Source organism: Mustela lutreola, chromosome 1 (assembly GCF_030435805.1).
Source record: "Mustela lutreola isolate mMusLut2 chromosome 1, mMusLut2.pri, whole genome shotgun sequence".
Taxonomy (NCBI): Eukaryota; Metazoa; Chordata; class Mammalia; order Carnivora; family Mustelidae; genus Mustela; species Mustela lutreola.
Window position 1 is genome coordinate 256,163,285 of NC_081290.1, and position 14,443 is coordinate 256,177,727.

The 14,443-nt window shown below is 36.9% G+C and overlaps 2 protein-coding genes across 5 annotated transcripts in view; one reads left to right on the top strand and one right to left on the bottom strand.

Moving 5' to 3' along the window:
• KIF18A (kinesin family member 18A) overlaps positions 1 to 7,772 on the bottom strand; it is an 80,921-nt gene extending 73,149 nt beyond the window's left edge. The window contains exon 1 of the mRNA XM_059138608.1: positions 7,644 to 7,772. The gene's annotated coding sequence lies outside the window, so the exon portion shown is untranslated. The remainder of the gene's footprint in view (positions 1 to 7,643) is intronic.
• A 31-nt stretch (positions 7,773 to 7,803) lies between these two features.
• Positions 7,804 to 14,443, top strand: part of METTL15 (methyltransferase 15, mitochondrial 12S rRNA N4-cytidine) — a 229,569-nt gene continuing 222,929 nt past the window's right edge. Inside the window, exons 1-2 of one of the 4 annotated variants that reach the window (XM_059138610.1) lie at positions 7,804 to 7,909; positions 13,056 to 13,342. In XM_059138610.1, the coding sequence (XP_058994593.1) occupies positions 13,073 to 13,342 (270 nt within the window). In that variant the 5' untranslated portion in view covers positions 7,804 to 7,909; positions 13,056 to 13,072. Of the gene's footprint in view, positions 7,910 to 9,116; positions 10,094 to 13,055; positions 13,343 to 14,443 lie in introns of those variants that run through there. The other 3 variants (XM_059138611.1, XM_059138614.1, XM_059138609.1) reach the window with 3 other exon arrangements.

Here is a 14,443-nt window from a genome sequence, read left to right on the forward strand (position 1 = left end):
AGAATTTTAATAGACGTCCAGGTGGAAATGTCAAGGCAGTTGAAACCCAAGTTAAAAAAGTAAAGTCAGTTCTCAGAGTCTTAATGCTTCAGATGGCATTAAGATTTTGGGGGAATCTTTAAATCAAGGAGAATAGGTTGATCAATTATGTTAAATACTACTAACAGGTAAAGTACAGACTAAGAAGTAACCATGGGATTTAGTAACAAAGAAGTCAACGGGAAGAACAGTTTTGGGGGAATGGTGGTACAAAAACCTGAATGAGAGAAGACTGAATACAGGAGATACTACTGCAAAAGTAAGCAAAGGAATGGTATGGTGGAGGCGGAAGAAAGGTTAAAAAAAGACATTTTGTTTTTTAATTTTAAAAAAAATTTTTTTTAAAGATTTTATTTATTTGACATAGAATGAGAGATCACAAGTAGATAGAGAGGCAGGTAGACAGAGAGGGGGAAGCAGGCTCCCTGCTGAGCAGAGAGCCCAGTCTGGGGCTCGATCCCAGGACCCTGAGATCACTGAGCCACCCAGGTGCCCCCATTTTGTTTTTTTTAAATGGGATAAATAACAACAATAATGAAGCTAAAATATGTCATAAAACCATACACTTTTGGAAAGAATTCAAATACAGCCAAAGTAATCTAAAAGCAGGAGACACTGGACATGGCACTCCTTTTTTAGACTCTGTCCTCCAAAAATAGAACACTGAAGAAGGAAGGATGGTTACTTGGACTCTAACAGTCAAGTACCAGATGAATTACTACTCTGCTCTTCTTCATTCTTGAGCTTCTATGTTTCACAAAGCACCTATACCTCCCTTCTATGACCTTAGACGACTTCCTTAACCTCACTGAATCCCAGTTTCTTATTTGTATAAAAGAAACCTCAAAGCACTGTGAAGGCTAAAAGCGAAAAAAAGTATTAAGTGTATCAAGGCATTCAATGAATGCCTATCTACCCTCTTCCCTATCTACCTCCATTCCTGTTTCTTCTTGCCAAAGACGCTGATTCATCTTTTCAGTGTTTCCCAACGGGCTCATGATGGCACTTTAGGTAGGATAATTCTTCTTTGTTTGGAACTGTTACATGTATTAGAAGATGTTTAGCATTTATGACCTCTATTATAGGTTGGTAGCATCCCATATTCCTTGTTATACCAAAAACTGATCTCCAAACACACGACTAAAAGCTCTTAGGAATATTGAGCAATGCTTTGACCTCAAATGATAGACTTTTCACACCCCAATGATAGATAAAATACACACAAATGAAATAGATAAACAAGTATAAGAGGACTTCAGGTGATTATTTTGAAATAGACCTTAGAATCTAAAGATTAGATGGGATCTCTTGTTAATTAAGTAATTGATTCAATATGCAAACTATTAGATGTTAGAGCCAGCTACCTTAGGTTAAAATCCCAGTTCTAGTACTTACTGTGTTAGAAAGTTACTTAACCTCCTTTTGGCTCAATTTCATCATCTGTAAAGTGGGACTAATAATAATACCTACCTCACAGAGCTGTGGTGGGAACTTAGAACGCTGCTTGGCACACAATATGCACTTAGTGTTTGCCACGATTATTATTATTATATACAATGTAGTGAGGCAAAGAGGTATTAATAAAATAATGACACAATTATGTAAAGGTGTAACTGTGACAGGAGCTGGTAAGGTAAAGGCTAATAGTCTTACATAAGACTATCATGGCGGGGAACTTAGAGGAAGTGACAGGAGTTGAGAGCTGAAGGATGGTTATTATTAACTATGATAAAAAAGCATTTCAGGGTGGGAAATCAGTTATATATCCAATAAATATTTATTGAGTGCCTTCTATGAGGTAAGAATTTTTCTGGATCCCAGAATAGAGGGCAAGAGTATACATGGGGGTTCCTATTTTAGATGGGGCAGTTGAGAAAAGCTTGTCTAGCTGAGTGACTTTCTACAGAAACTGAAAAACTCTCTGCAACAAGAGTATTTTAGGCAGCAAGTCCAAAGGCCTGTGGTAAGAAACAGCTTGTGCAGAGGACATAACAGGCTGCATGGTCAATTTGCTTAAACCTCATTTCTTTTAGCTGTTTAGTTTTAGCTAATTGCAATTTTATCTACAGCATCTAAAGAGATGCTCAATTTAGCTCAGTCTTCTTTAAAACATTTTTCTTTTTAAAGTAATCTCTACACTCAATTTAGGGCTTGAACTCATGACCCTGAGATCAAGAATTGCAACCTCTACTCACAGAGTCATCCAGGTGTCCCAAGCTTTGCTGCATCCTAATGCAGCTGGACAGAATAAAAGGGAAAGGAGAAGTTGCATTGAGAAGATATAATTAGATAAGAGTGAGGCCAGATTTGAAAGATCATGAATACAAGGCCATCAAGTTTAGGTTTTATTTTGAAGTTTATTGGGAATTGCTGAAGGTATTTTAGAAGGCAATAGGTCTCACTCAAGGAATACTTCAAGGAGAAATACTGACAATGATATAAAGGAATTTAAGTAGTATAATCTCAAATACAACTTTGTTTTACAACTTGTTACAAATTTTAAGAAAGACATCCATCTTAATTTTTAAAGTACCACACATATCTGGACTTTTTCAAAACAAATGCCTGAAAATAATTTTCTTAATAAAAATACCTAAGGTCAACAGGATCACCAAACTGTGAAAAATTAGTCTATCTTCAAATATACTAATGTCTTCAGGGATTAATGAAGTTTTCCCTACATCAATACATAATGCCAGTTTTCTTTCCTAACATGGACAAGTGAAAGAGTGGACATCTATCTGATGCTGAATAAGGCACACAGGAGGTAAATTCTTCTTCTTCTTTTTTAAAGATTCTATTTATTTATTTGACAGAGACACAGCGAGAGAGGAAACACAAGCAGGAGTTGGCGGGGAGCAGCTAAAGTGAGAAGCATGTGCCCCATTTGAGCAGGGAATCTGATGGGGGCTCAATCCCAGTATGCTGAGATCATGACGTGAGCTAAAGACAGACTCCAAATAACTGAGCCACCCAGGCGCCCCAGAAAATAAATTCTTTGACCCTGTTTACTAGGAAGGAGCAAAAGAAAAGCCTAAATATTGTTACCTGTGTAATAATGTGTTGATTCAAAAATTCCTTTCAGGAGCACCTGGTTGGCTTAGTGGGTAGAGCATATGACTTTTGATCTCAGGGTTGTAACTTTGAGCACAACAATGGGTGTAGAGATTAGTTAAAAATAAAATTAAAAAAAAAATTCTGGGGGTGCCTGGGTAGCTCAGTCATTTGGCATCTGTCTTCAGCTCAGGTCATGATCCCAGGGTTCTGGGGTCAAGCCCCACGTCTCGCTCCCTGATTAGTGGAAAGTCTGCTTCATTCTTTCCCACTCCCCGTGCTTTTGTTTTCTCTTTTTGCTGTGTCTCTTTCTCTGTCAACTAAATTACTAAAATCTTTAAAAAAAATTCTGTTCAGATGACTGTTCAGAAGATAGTATCACAGCCTCTGACCAATTTTGTCATATCTATTCCTAATTGTATTTCTTTAATAGTAAGCTGGTAGGATTTCGTTGGTGGGACTAAAACATTAAAGATGGAACACTTCCTACACCATTGTTCATTATAATAGAAAGGTATTTGTCTAGTCTATAGAGAAAGTAAAACATAAAAGAGAATAATGAAGGAGCTACTGAAGGGGCTTGAGTTGCTAATCTATAAAGTGATAGGATTGGACTCTGTTATTTAAGGTCTGTTTCTAGCTCTAATATTTTATGATTATTACATGTGATTGAAAAAGGGTATAAGAAAGTGACAAGAAATAACAGCTAATGGAGCTATATGTTTTTACTGTTACATCCTTAATCTCTCATAGTGAGTCTGGTATATAGAAAATTCTCAAATACTTGATTAATAGATAAATTAATAAATTATAAAAAGCAGACACAGAATCCAAGAAAGCAATTCACCCATTTAGAGTAGAGGAAAACATACAATATACTTCTCTGAAAGAATCAACGTATCTTAGTAGAGTACAATGACTAGCAGTAATTGGCAGGGACAATGAGGATACTGAGGCATCAAAAAAATGTTAAATAATGTGCCTGGTTTCTGGTTTACAAAATTAGGAAAATGGAAGATCTTGTTTTATAATAATCACTGAGGGTGGTTAAAAAACCTTGTTACTTAGAGTAAGGGTAATATTTAATTTTCTGGGATACTCACACAGAAAAACTCATTCCTCTGCTATATTTAATGAAGAAGTGTTAAAACCTAATTCTCTTTAATAATGGCAAGATAATATAAACCAGGTTGAAGAGACAAATTCTAAACTTATAAGCAGCTACTGTTCACCCAAGATAAAATATAAGTTAATTAAAGTTAAAGATTCACTCCTAATTATAAGCAAGTAAAATAATAAATTTTATTTAATTCATTGATTGCATGTACTGATGCCTTCTTCTAGAGCAATCAGATCATGTTACATATCTCATGTCATTCCCCAGCTCCAAACTCTTCAATGAGTTCTCAGCATAAGAATAAAATGCAAACTCCATAGGATGTCCAATAGGTTCTAAAACTGGCCCCATCAACTTCTCCAATATCTCCTCCTTCAAATGGTATCCTCCCTCATAATTATTCTGCTTCAGTCACACTGTCCTTCTTAGTGTTCCTAAAACATTCCATGTTGTTCTAACCTCATGGCCTTGCACTTTCTCTTCTTTGAAGAGTCTACCTTGAAGACACTACTTTCAGATATTTGAAAATCTTAATCTCAGTTCGTTATTCATGTCCTTGATCAAATATCACTTCACACATGATTTCCCCAAAGATTCCATTCCAAATAGTGTCACCCTGCTCTTTCCTCTTTCATCCTTTACCAGTTTTATTTTTCTTCTTAGCATCTAAACTAACTGGAAAATATGTATCACTTGGTTACATATTTATTGTTTGTTTCCTCTCCAGAATATAAACACTATGAGAATATGGACTATATCTGTACCCCAGAACCTTGAACAGGGCTTGTTCAATATTTAGGACTCAGTACATATCTGTTTAATAAATGAATGAATGAACTAATGCAGATTTTCAAGATAAATGTGCAAAGTAAGTGCCAAATAGAAGACTTGGCATACAATCCTTTGAATTTTTAAAAGACATACATATTTGTATATGTATGAGCTCTTTTAGGAAAAGAACACAGGAAATTGATAGAATCAGTTGTTCCACGGTGTGGGAAATATGGAAGTATGCGTGACAGGTAGGCTTATTTTCTACTATATATCTTTTTGTATCATTTGGATTTTAAACAAGACTAATTATTTTCACTTCAAAAACTAAACAAAACAAAACAAAAACTATTAAAATTTACCGTAAGCTAAATCTTTCATTTAACATGTATTTATGGAGTACTTTCTATTGCATGCTTAGTAAAGATATAGAAATTGCTAAGCAATTTACATATTTATTTAATCCCCATAACAATCCTATGATACAGGTATTTATAATCATTTCTATTTAACAGAGGAATAACTGTAATTAGATTAAATTGGTTGGTTAACGTCACACTATTGAAAGCATAAGACATGGGATTTGAACTTAGACTAACTGGATGTAAATCGGAAGTATTTAAATGACTACTCTTTCAGTTGTAAATATTAGTCTCCAGAAATTTTCTCACAGAAGTTAAAAATACATATTTGCCTATTTTTGATAGAAACCTCAGGGCCCAGCAGAGGAGCTCTTGAATGAATGTTGAAATAAAACTGAAAGTATGATTTCTCTCTGCTTGTGGGATATCAAACAGTTATCTATTCTCAGCATATACAATATTGAGAAGTCTTAAATTAGGTCAGTAAGGTGATAACTACTACTAATGAACAACAATGATTATCATTTGAGCATGCTCTCTATGCCAAACATTATGGTAAACATTTAACACTCATCATCTCATTCAATCCTTAAAACAACCATATAAGGCATATTTTATAAGAGTCTCCACTTTACAAAAACACAAACTTAGTTAAGGATAAATAAGACGACACAGCTAGTAAGTGAGAAGCCAGAATGTAGACTCAGGTCTAAATCCAAAGCCCAACAGCAATGCTCTCTCTACTGGGATAAGAACAGAATATTTTCAAAGGAACAGAAATGCTGCACAAATTATTTTGAATGTGGAGTTATACAGTTCTAAGTATGAATTTCTTAAATTCATACTTAAATCTGAATTAGATTGAGGTTCAACAAACACTTTTTAGGAACAGGAACTATCCTCCGCGTACTATCATTTATAGTCTCTATACAACTTAACACCTCTCTTTGGAATTAAATTCAGTGTTAGAGCCAGTGCTTTTACTACATTAAGAACATCAGGGAAGAAAGAATTTTCAAATGGAGTGAAGAGTGACACTAACATCTGGGCTATTTTTTCCTTCTAGATTTCACAGAGTTGACAGCATAAAAGTGATTTTGTTGTGTACCTTAATCGATTCAGGGTATCAATACACTTTAACAAGACCCACTTTTCTTTTTCTTTTTTTTTTACAAGACCCACTTTTAAAGTGAAAATTTTATGTTTTTCAAATACTTGTTCAGTAACAGAAGAGATTAATTTACTGCTGTTAAAGGCAAGATAATCTTTGTTTACTGAAACAGACAATTCTTTCAAGGTAATAGAAACTTAGTAACAAGGAGTATCTAGACTATGGTTCTTATATTCCCTAGTATCAAAGTTCACAAATACTTTCCAGAATCAAAGGCGAGAAGCCTGAAGGTAGTGGAATAACAACTACCAACTAAAACTTGTAGAATGCTTAATACATTCTACTCGATAATTAATAGTGAATAACCTCAACTATGTATTATATAACAAAATTATTCAATTCTGGTCAAATAGCCTCTTTTCGTAAACAGCAATTGGCCTTGATCTCTCTGTTAACTGAGTGCCTAAAGAGCTCCTGAAAGAGTCTTGGCAGAACCTAAGAAAAGACAGTAGAAGGACTTATTCTCCGTGTTCAAGAGTCCCTTCCATTTGCAAAGCACTTTGCCAAGCAGTATCGCTTCGATACCTTGAGTCTTGGCAATCCCGCTAGGCAGTGCTGGCAAGTCTTGTCTTGATTCTACATCTGGGGCTCAGAGGAGGTTCCCGACGGATCTTTGCCAGGCTCACAGCAGAACCTTGCGGGACAAAAAGTTTTTAAGTTGGACCCCAACTCCTTTTTGATAGTTAAGCCTTGAGTTACATTTACATCTGTATGTGAAACAAAACACTCTGAATCAGAAGTGCGGAGTGAACTTTACGTTGCAAGCGCAGGGCAGTTAAAGTGCTCTGCCAGGCCGGGAAAGGGGCCAGGATGCCTTTTAAAACTTCCGACTTTCTCAGAATTTAAGGCAGGAGATTTCTGTCCTTCCTGATGAGCCGTCAAGGGCGCCTGATGAGGCAGAGCTATGCTCCAGCAGGTTCTCCAGTTCCTTCGTCCTTTCACTTTCTCCCCAGGGACCCTAACTACCGTCACCCCCCCCACCCCCCAACCCTCCACCCTTCCGCGTTTGTCAACAAGCGCAGGCCGTCTTCTACTCCTCAGGCGGAGTAGCCTTCCGCTTCCAGCGAGATGGGTCATCAAAAGAAGCGTTACGAAAAGAGAGGTTTCTCTTCGCGTGCTTCTCACTCACCTCCGCTCCAGCAAAGATTGCCGCAACACTTCCCTACGATGTCCGCCACTCCACGATTCAAACTCAGCCACAAGATTCAAACCCAAGCCAGCTTTTTCAGCTCTTCCTTTCATTGGCTACCGATTTCGTGACGCCATCACGTCGGACGTTGCCGTGGTGCGCTACTGCTTGGCGCCAGGAGTCTCAGCCGCGCAGCTCAGTGGAAGCGGCCTTGTGGCGCGTCACCAAGGCAACGCGCACGGCTGTTTCCGGAGGCGTTGGCCGAGGTGGGCGGAGCTAGACCGCAGCTGCAGGTGGGAGGTAGCCACCTGGGATCTTCAGGCCACCTCCAGACCCGCGGGCACAAGGCCCGCTCCCAGGGTTCAGGGTGTGAGTGAGACGGGAGTGGGCAGGGGTTGGCTTGTGCCGTCTGCTTGCGGGAGAGGTGGAGCCTGTTGGCTGTGGGTTAATGGGTTCTGAATGTTTATATTTTTATATTCTCCTTTTCTTTATTGAGTAGTGAAGTGTCCAAGGCACGGGTCCTATGCTCTGGAAGGTGAGGGACCTGTTCCTTTTAGCCACTTCCACTGCATCAAACTAGGGTCATTTCGCCTCAATTAACTGAACGTCCAGGGCTTTTGTTTTGAGGCCCCCGTCTTAATTTCTCAGGACTCCCAGGCCTACTCCCTTTATTGCTGACTATGAAGCTATTTGGCGTTTGGTTCTTTTTACATTTCTAATGAGGACTTTACAGAATAAATTTATTTAAATTTATTGGCCTAGTTCATTACTGGATGCAGTAGTTTTTTGCCTTAGATTGTAGATATCATTTCAAAATGTACACTTTAATAAGAAAAAAATACCAGAAAAAAAAAGGGAAATACGTTTGCTAAGCCATCTTTATTCATCAAGATATTTTTAATAGTATGAACTGTATGTCATTGTTCTTTATACTAACATTATTGTATCCATCAGCAATTACTGATTGTAGACTTTAGGGACATAATAGCATAAGTAAAAATCCCTGCCCTCTTGGGCTATATTTATACTCTTATATGGAGCTTATTACCATAATAGGATGGCACAACGCATTTCAGAGTATTACAAGTGAGAAAATGTATGAAAACCTCCATAATGTCGACATCTATTTCCTCCTGAAGAAGATCTGAAGCACTGTGTATTGTATATGATGCATGTGATATGATTGTTTCTGAACTCTGGATAGAGCATCAATAAAGATACTAACTGCTGGCTATATGACATATATCTTAGCTAATGCAATAGTTATTTGTGTGGTGCTGAGTTTGGTAATAAAACTGAGAAGCCTTTTTATTTTATTTCAAATATGCATTTACTCTATAGTACTTTACCATTGGTGTCCCAGGCATTTTGTTAACTTTATAAAGTTTAATTTATAAATTTATAAAGTTTATTTAATTTATAAAGTTTATAAAGTTATAAATTTATAATTTAATTATCAAAACAGTCCATGAGATGTAGGCACAATTTATTTCACTGAAGAAGAAAACTAAAGTTTTCAGAAAATCTTTAAAGTAAATTATTTATTATTAACTGTACAAACCAGCCAATTCAGAATTAAGGTGTTTGTCTCAGAAATACTTTATAAATTAAGTGATATTCAGATGCTTTATTAATCTATTCTGAAAATAGGCATTTTAATAAACGAATTTCTTGTAAAATTGCATTGATTACTGGTGAATAAGAAGTGTTTTAGGTATCATTTTTTTTTGATACTCACATGTTGTATGGCTTGCTAACAGGTGTTTCCACACTTAATCTAAGCACTTATTTTACATTTAACTTTAAGTTCATATGACGAAGACCATATTCTTAAAGAATTGTATAGGTAAAGCAAAGAAACTTTAATGTTACAGTCAATGCCATCACGGTGCCAACTGGCTTCTGTTTAGTTTGGCAAAAGAGGAGTATAGCAGAAAGTATGAGACTGATGTATTTTGGAATGAAATGAAGGAAAAAGAACCCAAATCTTAAAAACAGTAAGTGCTAAAGGAGACAGAAATTCCCACCTTTTGTTCGAAAGTGGAGTATAACTAATGCTGTGTTATAATAGAAGACGGAAATTAACACAAGTTCGTAATAAACCAAATAAAGTGGAAATGATAAAATGGAAAGTTAGATCTAAACTTGCCTCAGACATTAAAGAAGAAAAAAAAATGTAAAAGTAAATTTAAACCTGGCAGTGGTAGGTTCTTATTCCTGCCCCCCTCCAGGAACACTGTTTAAAAACCCCAGCGCCTCTTTGTTAGCTGGGTCCTGCAAACAGCGGAACGAAAGGCGGACGGTTTTCTGTTGCTGGGGCGGACGCGGGCCGGATACGTCCGTCCTTGCAAGTTTCCCCCAAGGTTGGGACCTAGACGTGCGGCAAATTCATGTTCTCTGGCACCGTAGTGGTCGTCGCTGAAACCAACTGCGAATTCTTCGTGCCTCAGGTGAGGAGAAGGTGGTCGAGTCCCGGGAGCTCCTTGGGAGCCCACCCCATGCCTTTGGGGGAACTTCCGAGGTCGCCGGATTCGCTCGGGACAAAGAAAACACGCCCCCGCTCCCGCTTCCTCTCCTGAGCACTCATTCGTCCTGAGCTCCGAAGTTTGTGAACAGTTTTCCCTCCTCCGAGTATAATTCTTAGGCAAAAGGAAGCATTCTTCCTTAACTTTAGAACCTCTTTCACTTTCTATGCCTTCGACTCCCAGCCTCCAGGCTGGGTTTTTGGCCTTAGGAATTAAATTTTCAAATGGTTTTCGCCGGAGGGAAGGCTAAGTGAGTGCAATGGTGGTAATTGGTAGCACCGTTGAGCAAGTAACTTTGAAAGGTATCACTCACTCACCTTCCTGGTCCCACAATGAAAAGGGTAACCTGGCCAGTTCCCTCGATTCCACGGGCGTAAACTGAACCTTGCTGGCAAAGTTAAAGGATTTACCTAGGGAAACCGCCCAGTTGGCTCTAGCGGTCCGGTTTCCCGACTCCCCGCTTCCTTCCTGTGACCAGAGGAAGCTTAAACGGTCCTAAATCATCAAGGGTGCTTGGTTCAGAGCTGACTGCAGGAGTGCTCTCAGTTATCTGGTAGGAGACAGGACTACCTAAAGAGATGGAACTCCCTAATTTAGAGCTTGCTTCTTTCCATTCTTAGGGAGGTATTCAGGAAACAGCCAAAGAGGAAAATTTATTGAAGTCCTTTCTCCATGTTGACCCATGTTAGTAGCCAGTTAGTGCATAGTAAAATCTTTAGGCTTTGTAATGGAACACAGTTGAGTAAATACATAGAAATTGAATGCAAAAGAATTCAATTAAATGAAACACCCCTCCCCCAATTTGTCCTACTTGCTTTTTCCTATGTGGTTTTGATTCCTGTATTGGAATTGATTCACATATTTATATCTAGACATATAGTGTACATTGCTTAAATATTCCAGATTCCACTAGTTAGGACTATACACTGCATGTCCCCTGTTATACTGTATTTCCAAATGGAGTAGGACCAAGCAATAGGATATTGGCTCTTTACAGAAAAAATAATCTAATTCATGAGATAGTACAAATATATAGTCAATGTAATTAAACTACCATTCAATTACATGGGTACAATAGAGCCAGTGGTCTATGTTTGTAGCATAGAGACTCAGATAAGATTTCAGGCTCTGGGGACAGAATGCTGGAGTTACAGTTCTAGGCTGATGGCTTTCTAGATATATGATCTTTTGGCAAATTACTTCTTTGTTTTCCTCATGTGTAAAATAGAAATAGTAATACTATTTGCCTCTAAAAGTTGTGGTAAGGATCGAATGAGTTTAGTAGTATTTAGTAAGTGCCTAGAAAATGTCAGTTTTTATTTTGAAAAATGTTAGAAACACTAGGTTAGAGGGTAGTTGGATTTACTTTGTATAAGCTTTCTGAGAAACACGAGGCATAATTAATAATTTGGCTAATTCGTCACCAGTGAACATCCAAAATATTACTTCAAACACCTATATGCATTCCTTTTTTTCCCCTATATTTTTCCCGTGTCACATTTGCCACATCATTCTGTGGATTATGTTGTAGGTAAAGTTGGCATTTCCTTAAGGTAACATTTTGCGGTATTGTATTTATATAATATAAGTGTATTTTTATAGTCATTACATGTGATCAACTTTCCAACCTTATTTTTCATTTCTATTGCAAAAGGAGGGGAAGGTATATTTAAGTAGGATATTTATGTTTCTTTTTTTTTTTGGTGGGGGAAGTATTTATGTTTCTTGAATGTGGTTTTTGGTATAGTCGGTCAGGCAGGTGAAATTTCCTAAAGTAAGTTTTGATAAAAATATTAATTCTGTAGAATCTAGAGTTTACCCATCCATCCATTTTTTTTTTTCCAGAAAACACTTATGAATCACCTAGTGTGCATCTGCTTTTGTGGGTATTAAGATATGGGTCTTATTCTTAAATAACTAATAATAATCTGTAAGGAAGGAAGAAGAATGTTAACTTGGTATTTGCTGTAGTAGTATTAAAAACGTTGCTTACAACCCAATGTATAAAAAGAATAGTGTTTCCAAAAGGTTTTCTGTTAATGTATTTCATAAATACTTTTTCCTTTGAATTTGTAAGAGTTGCAGATTGCAGAATCAAAAGGAACACAAGTGAGAAAGTTAAGGAATGTATTAATTATTTATTTGCTTGTTTTGTGGTGGGCAGGGAACACACAAAGCATGCCAAAGTATGCTCAGTTGAGCATTTACAAAGTCATAATTGAAATTGGAACAAGCTTCTCTGATAGAGGCCATGGTGAAATAATCCCGTTAGAGAATATTTAAGACAAGTCAGCAAGATTTTTACAAACTGATTTTTACCTTCATTTCTTTTTGGATAAACTTGCATATCTTTTTCCAGGGACAATTTTTAAAACAAAGTTAAAATGAAGATGAAGCTTTAACATTATGAGAAAAACAAATAAATGAGTTTAAAATAAAAGACCACCTGAACCTGAAATAGGATATTCATAATCCCTTCAATCATCCAGACAGTTTTTTTGAACTTAAATTCAATTAATTAACATATGTGTATTATTAGTTTCAGAGGTAGAGTTCATGGATTCATCAGTTGTATATAACACCCACTGCTCATTACATCACCTGCCCTCCTTAGTGACCATCACTGTGTTATCCCATCCCCTAGCCCCCTCCAGACAGCTTTTTCAAATGAGTAGTTCTAATGCACTGAATCCATTCTTTAAAGTTAGGAAAGTATATTTAAGAAAAGTATATTTAAGAAAAATGATGACTTAATAATCAATTTTTGCCTCCCTGGTCATTAAAACGTTGATGATCTTAGAGCTTTTCAGGCCATATTAAAAAGTTATATAAAGCTATGTATTTTAAAAATCCAACAATCATGATATTTTTAATTTTTTTTTTCTAGATTTGTTGACCTACAGAATGCTTCGATACCCATATTTTTGTAGAATCTATAAAGAATTTCTTTCATGCTGGTTGGAATCTGGCATATTTAATTTAGGTGTCTGGCCAAAAAAAATACATGATACAGCACAAAGAAATAATGACTATGAAGCCCAGGAACAAACAGATCAAACTGGAACTCAGGAGAAACACAGATCTCAAGATAGAGATTTCGAAGCTATAGCTAAATTACATATTCCAGTAATGGTGGATGAAGTTGTTCATTGTTTGGCACCGCAAAAAGGCCAGGTAAGTTGATTAGTGTTATTTTTTTAACATTTTAAAAATTGAGATATTCACTTTTGTTAGTACTTAGAATTTTAAAGTGTACAGTTAAGTGGTTTTTAGTCTTTTCATGAGGTTGTATAGTCATCACCATCTAATTCAAGAGCATTTCATCACTCCAGTAGGGAATCCTATATCCATTAGTATTCACTATGCATTGACCCCTTTCCCTTGCCCCTGATAACTATTAATCTTTTTTTTTGTCTGTATGGAGTTGCCTAATCTGGACATTTCCTATAAATGGATTCATATTGTATGTGGCTTTTTGCATTCACTTTGTATTATTTAGCATGTTTTCAAGGTTCATCTAATTTGTAGCATGTGTACTTCATTTCTTTTCTTCCCTGAACCATTGTGTTTATGGATATGCCTCATCCTTTTCATCTGATGGCATTTGTGTTCTGCTTTTTGGCTACTGTGAGTAATGCTGTAATGAACATTCATACACACATTTTTGTGTGGACATATGTTTTAACTTTTCTTGGGCATATACCTAGGAGTGAAATTGCTGGGTCATAAGGTAACTAGCTTACTTAGCTTTTTGAGGATCTGCCGTAATGTTTTCCAGAATTGATTAGTTTTGTCAAATAGTAGTTTTAAAAGAACATGACATGGGTTGAGTGGTTTGGATATGAAAACTGAGTTCTAGCATAGATTTTTAATAATTTTGGTATCTTTTCAGGAATGAGACAAAAGTAAGGGTCTGAATTCCTGCTCTTGTTGTTAGACTTTTCAGCTACTTTGCTATTTGATTCAGAGTTCTCCAGAGAAACAGAACCAACAGGATATGTGTGTGTGTGTGTGTGTTTATATACGTATGTGTGTACACACACACACACACACACCTATGTGGAGGAGCAGAGATTGAACGATTGATTTTGAGGAATTGAATCTCAAAGAGAGTTGGTAAATCCAAAATGTGCACAGTAGGCTGGCAGGTTGGAGACCAGGTAAGAAGTGAAGTTTGGAGCCAAAAGCAGTCTGCTGGCAGAGTTCTTTCTTGTTCCAAGGAAGTCAGTCTTTTTTCTGTTAAGGCTTTTCATTAAGTGGATGGGGCCCACCTAC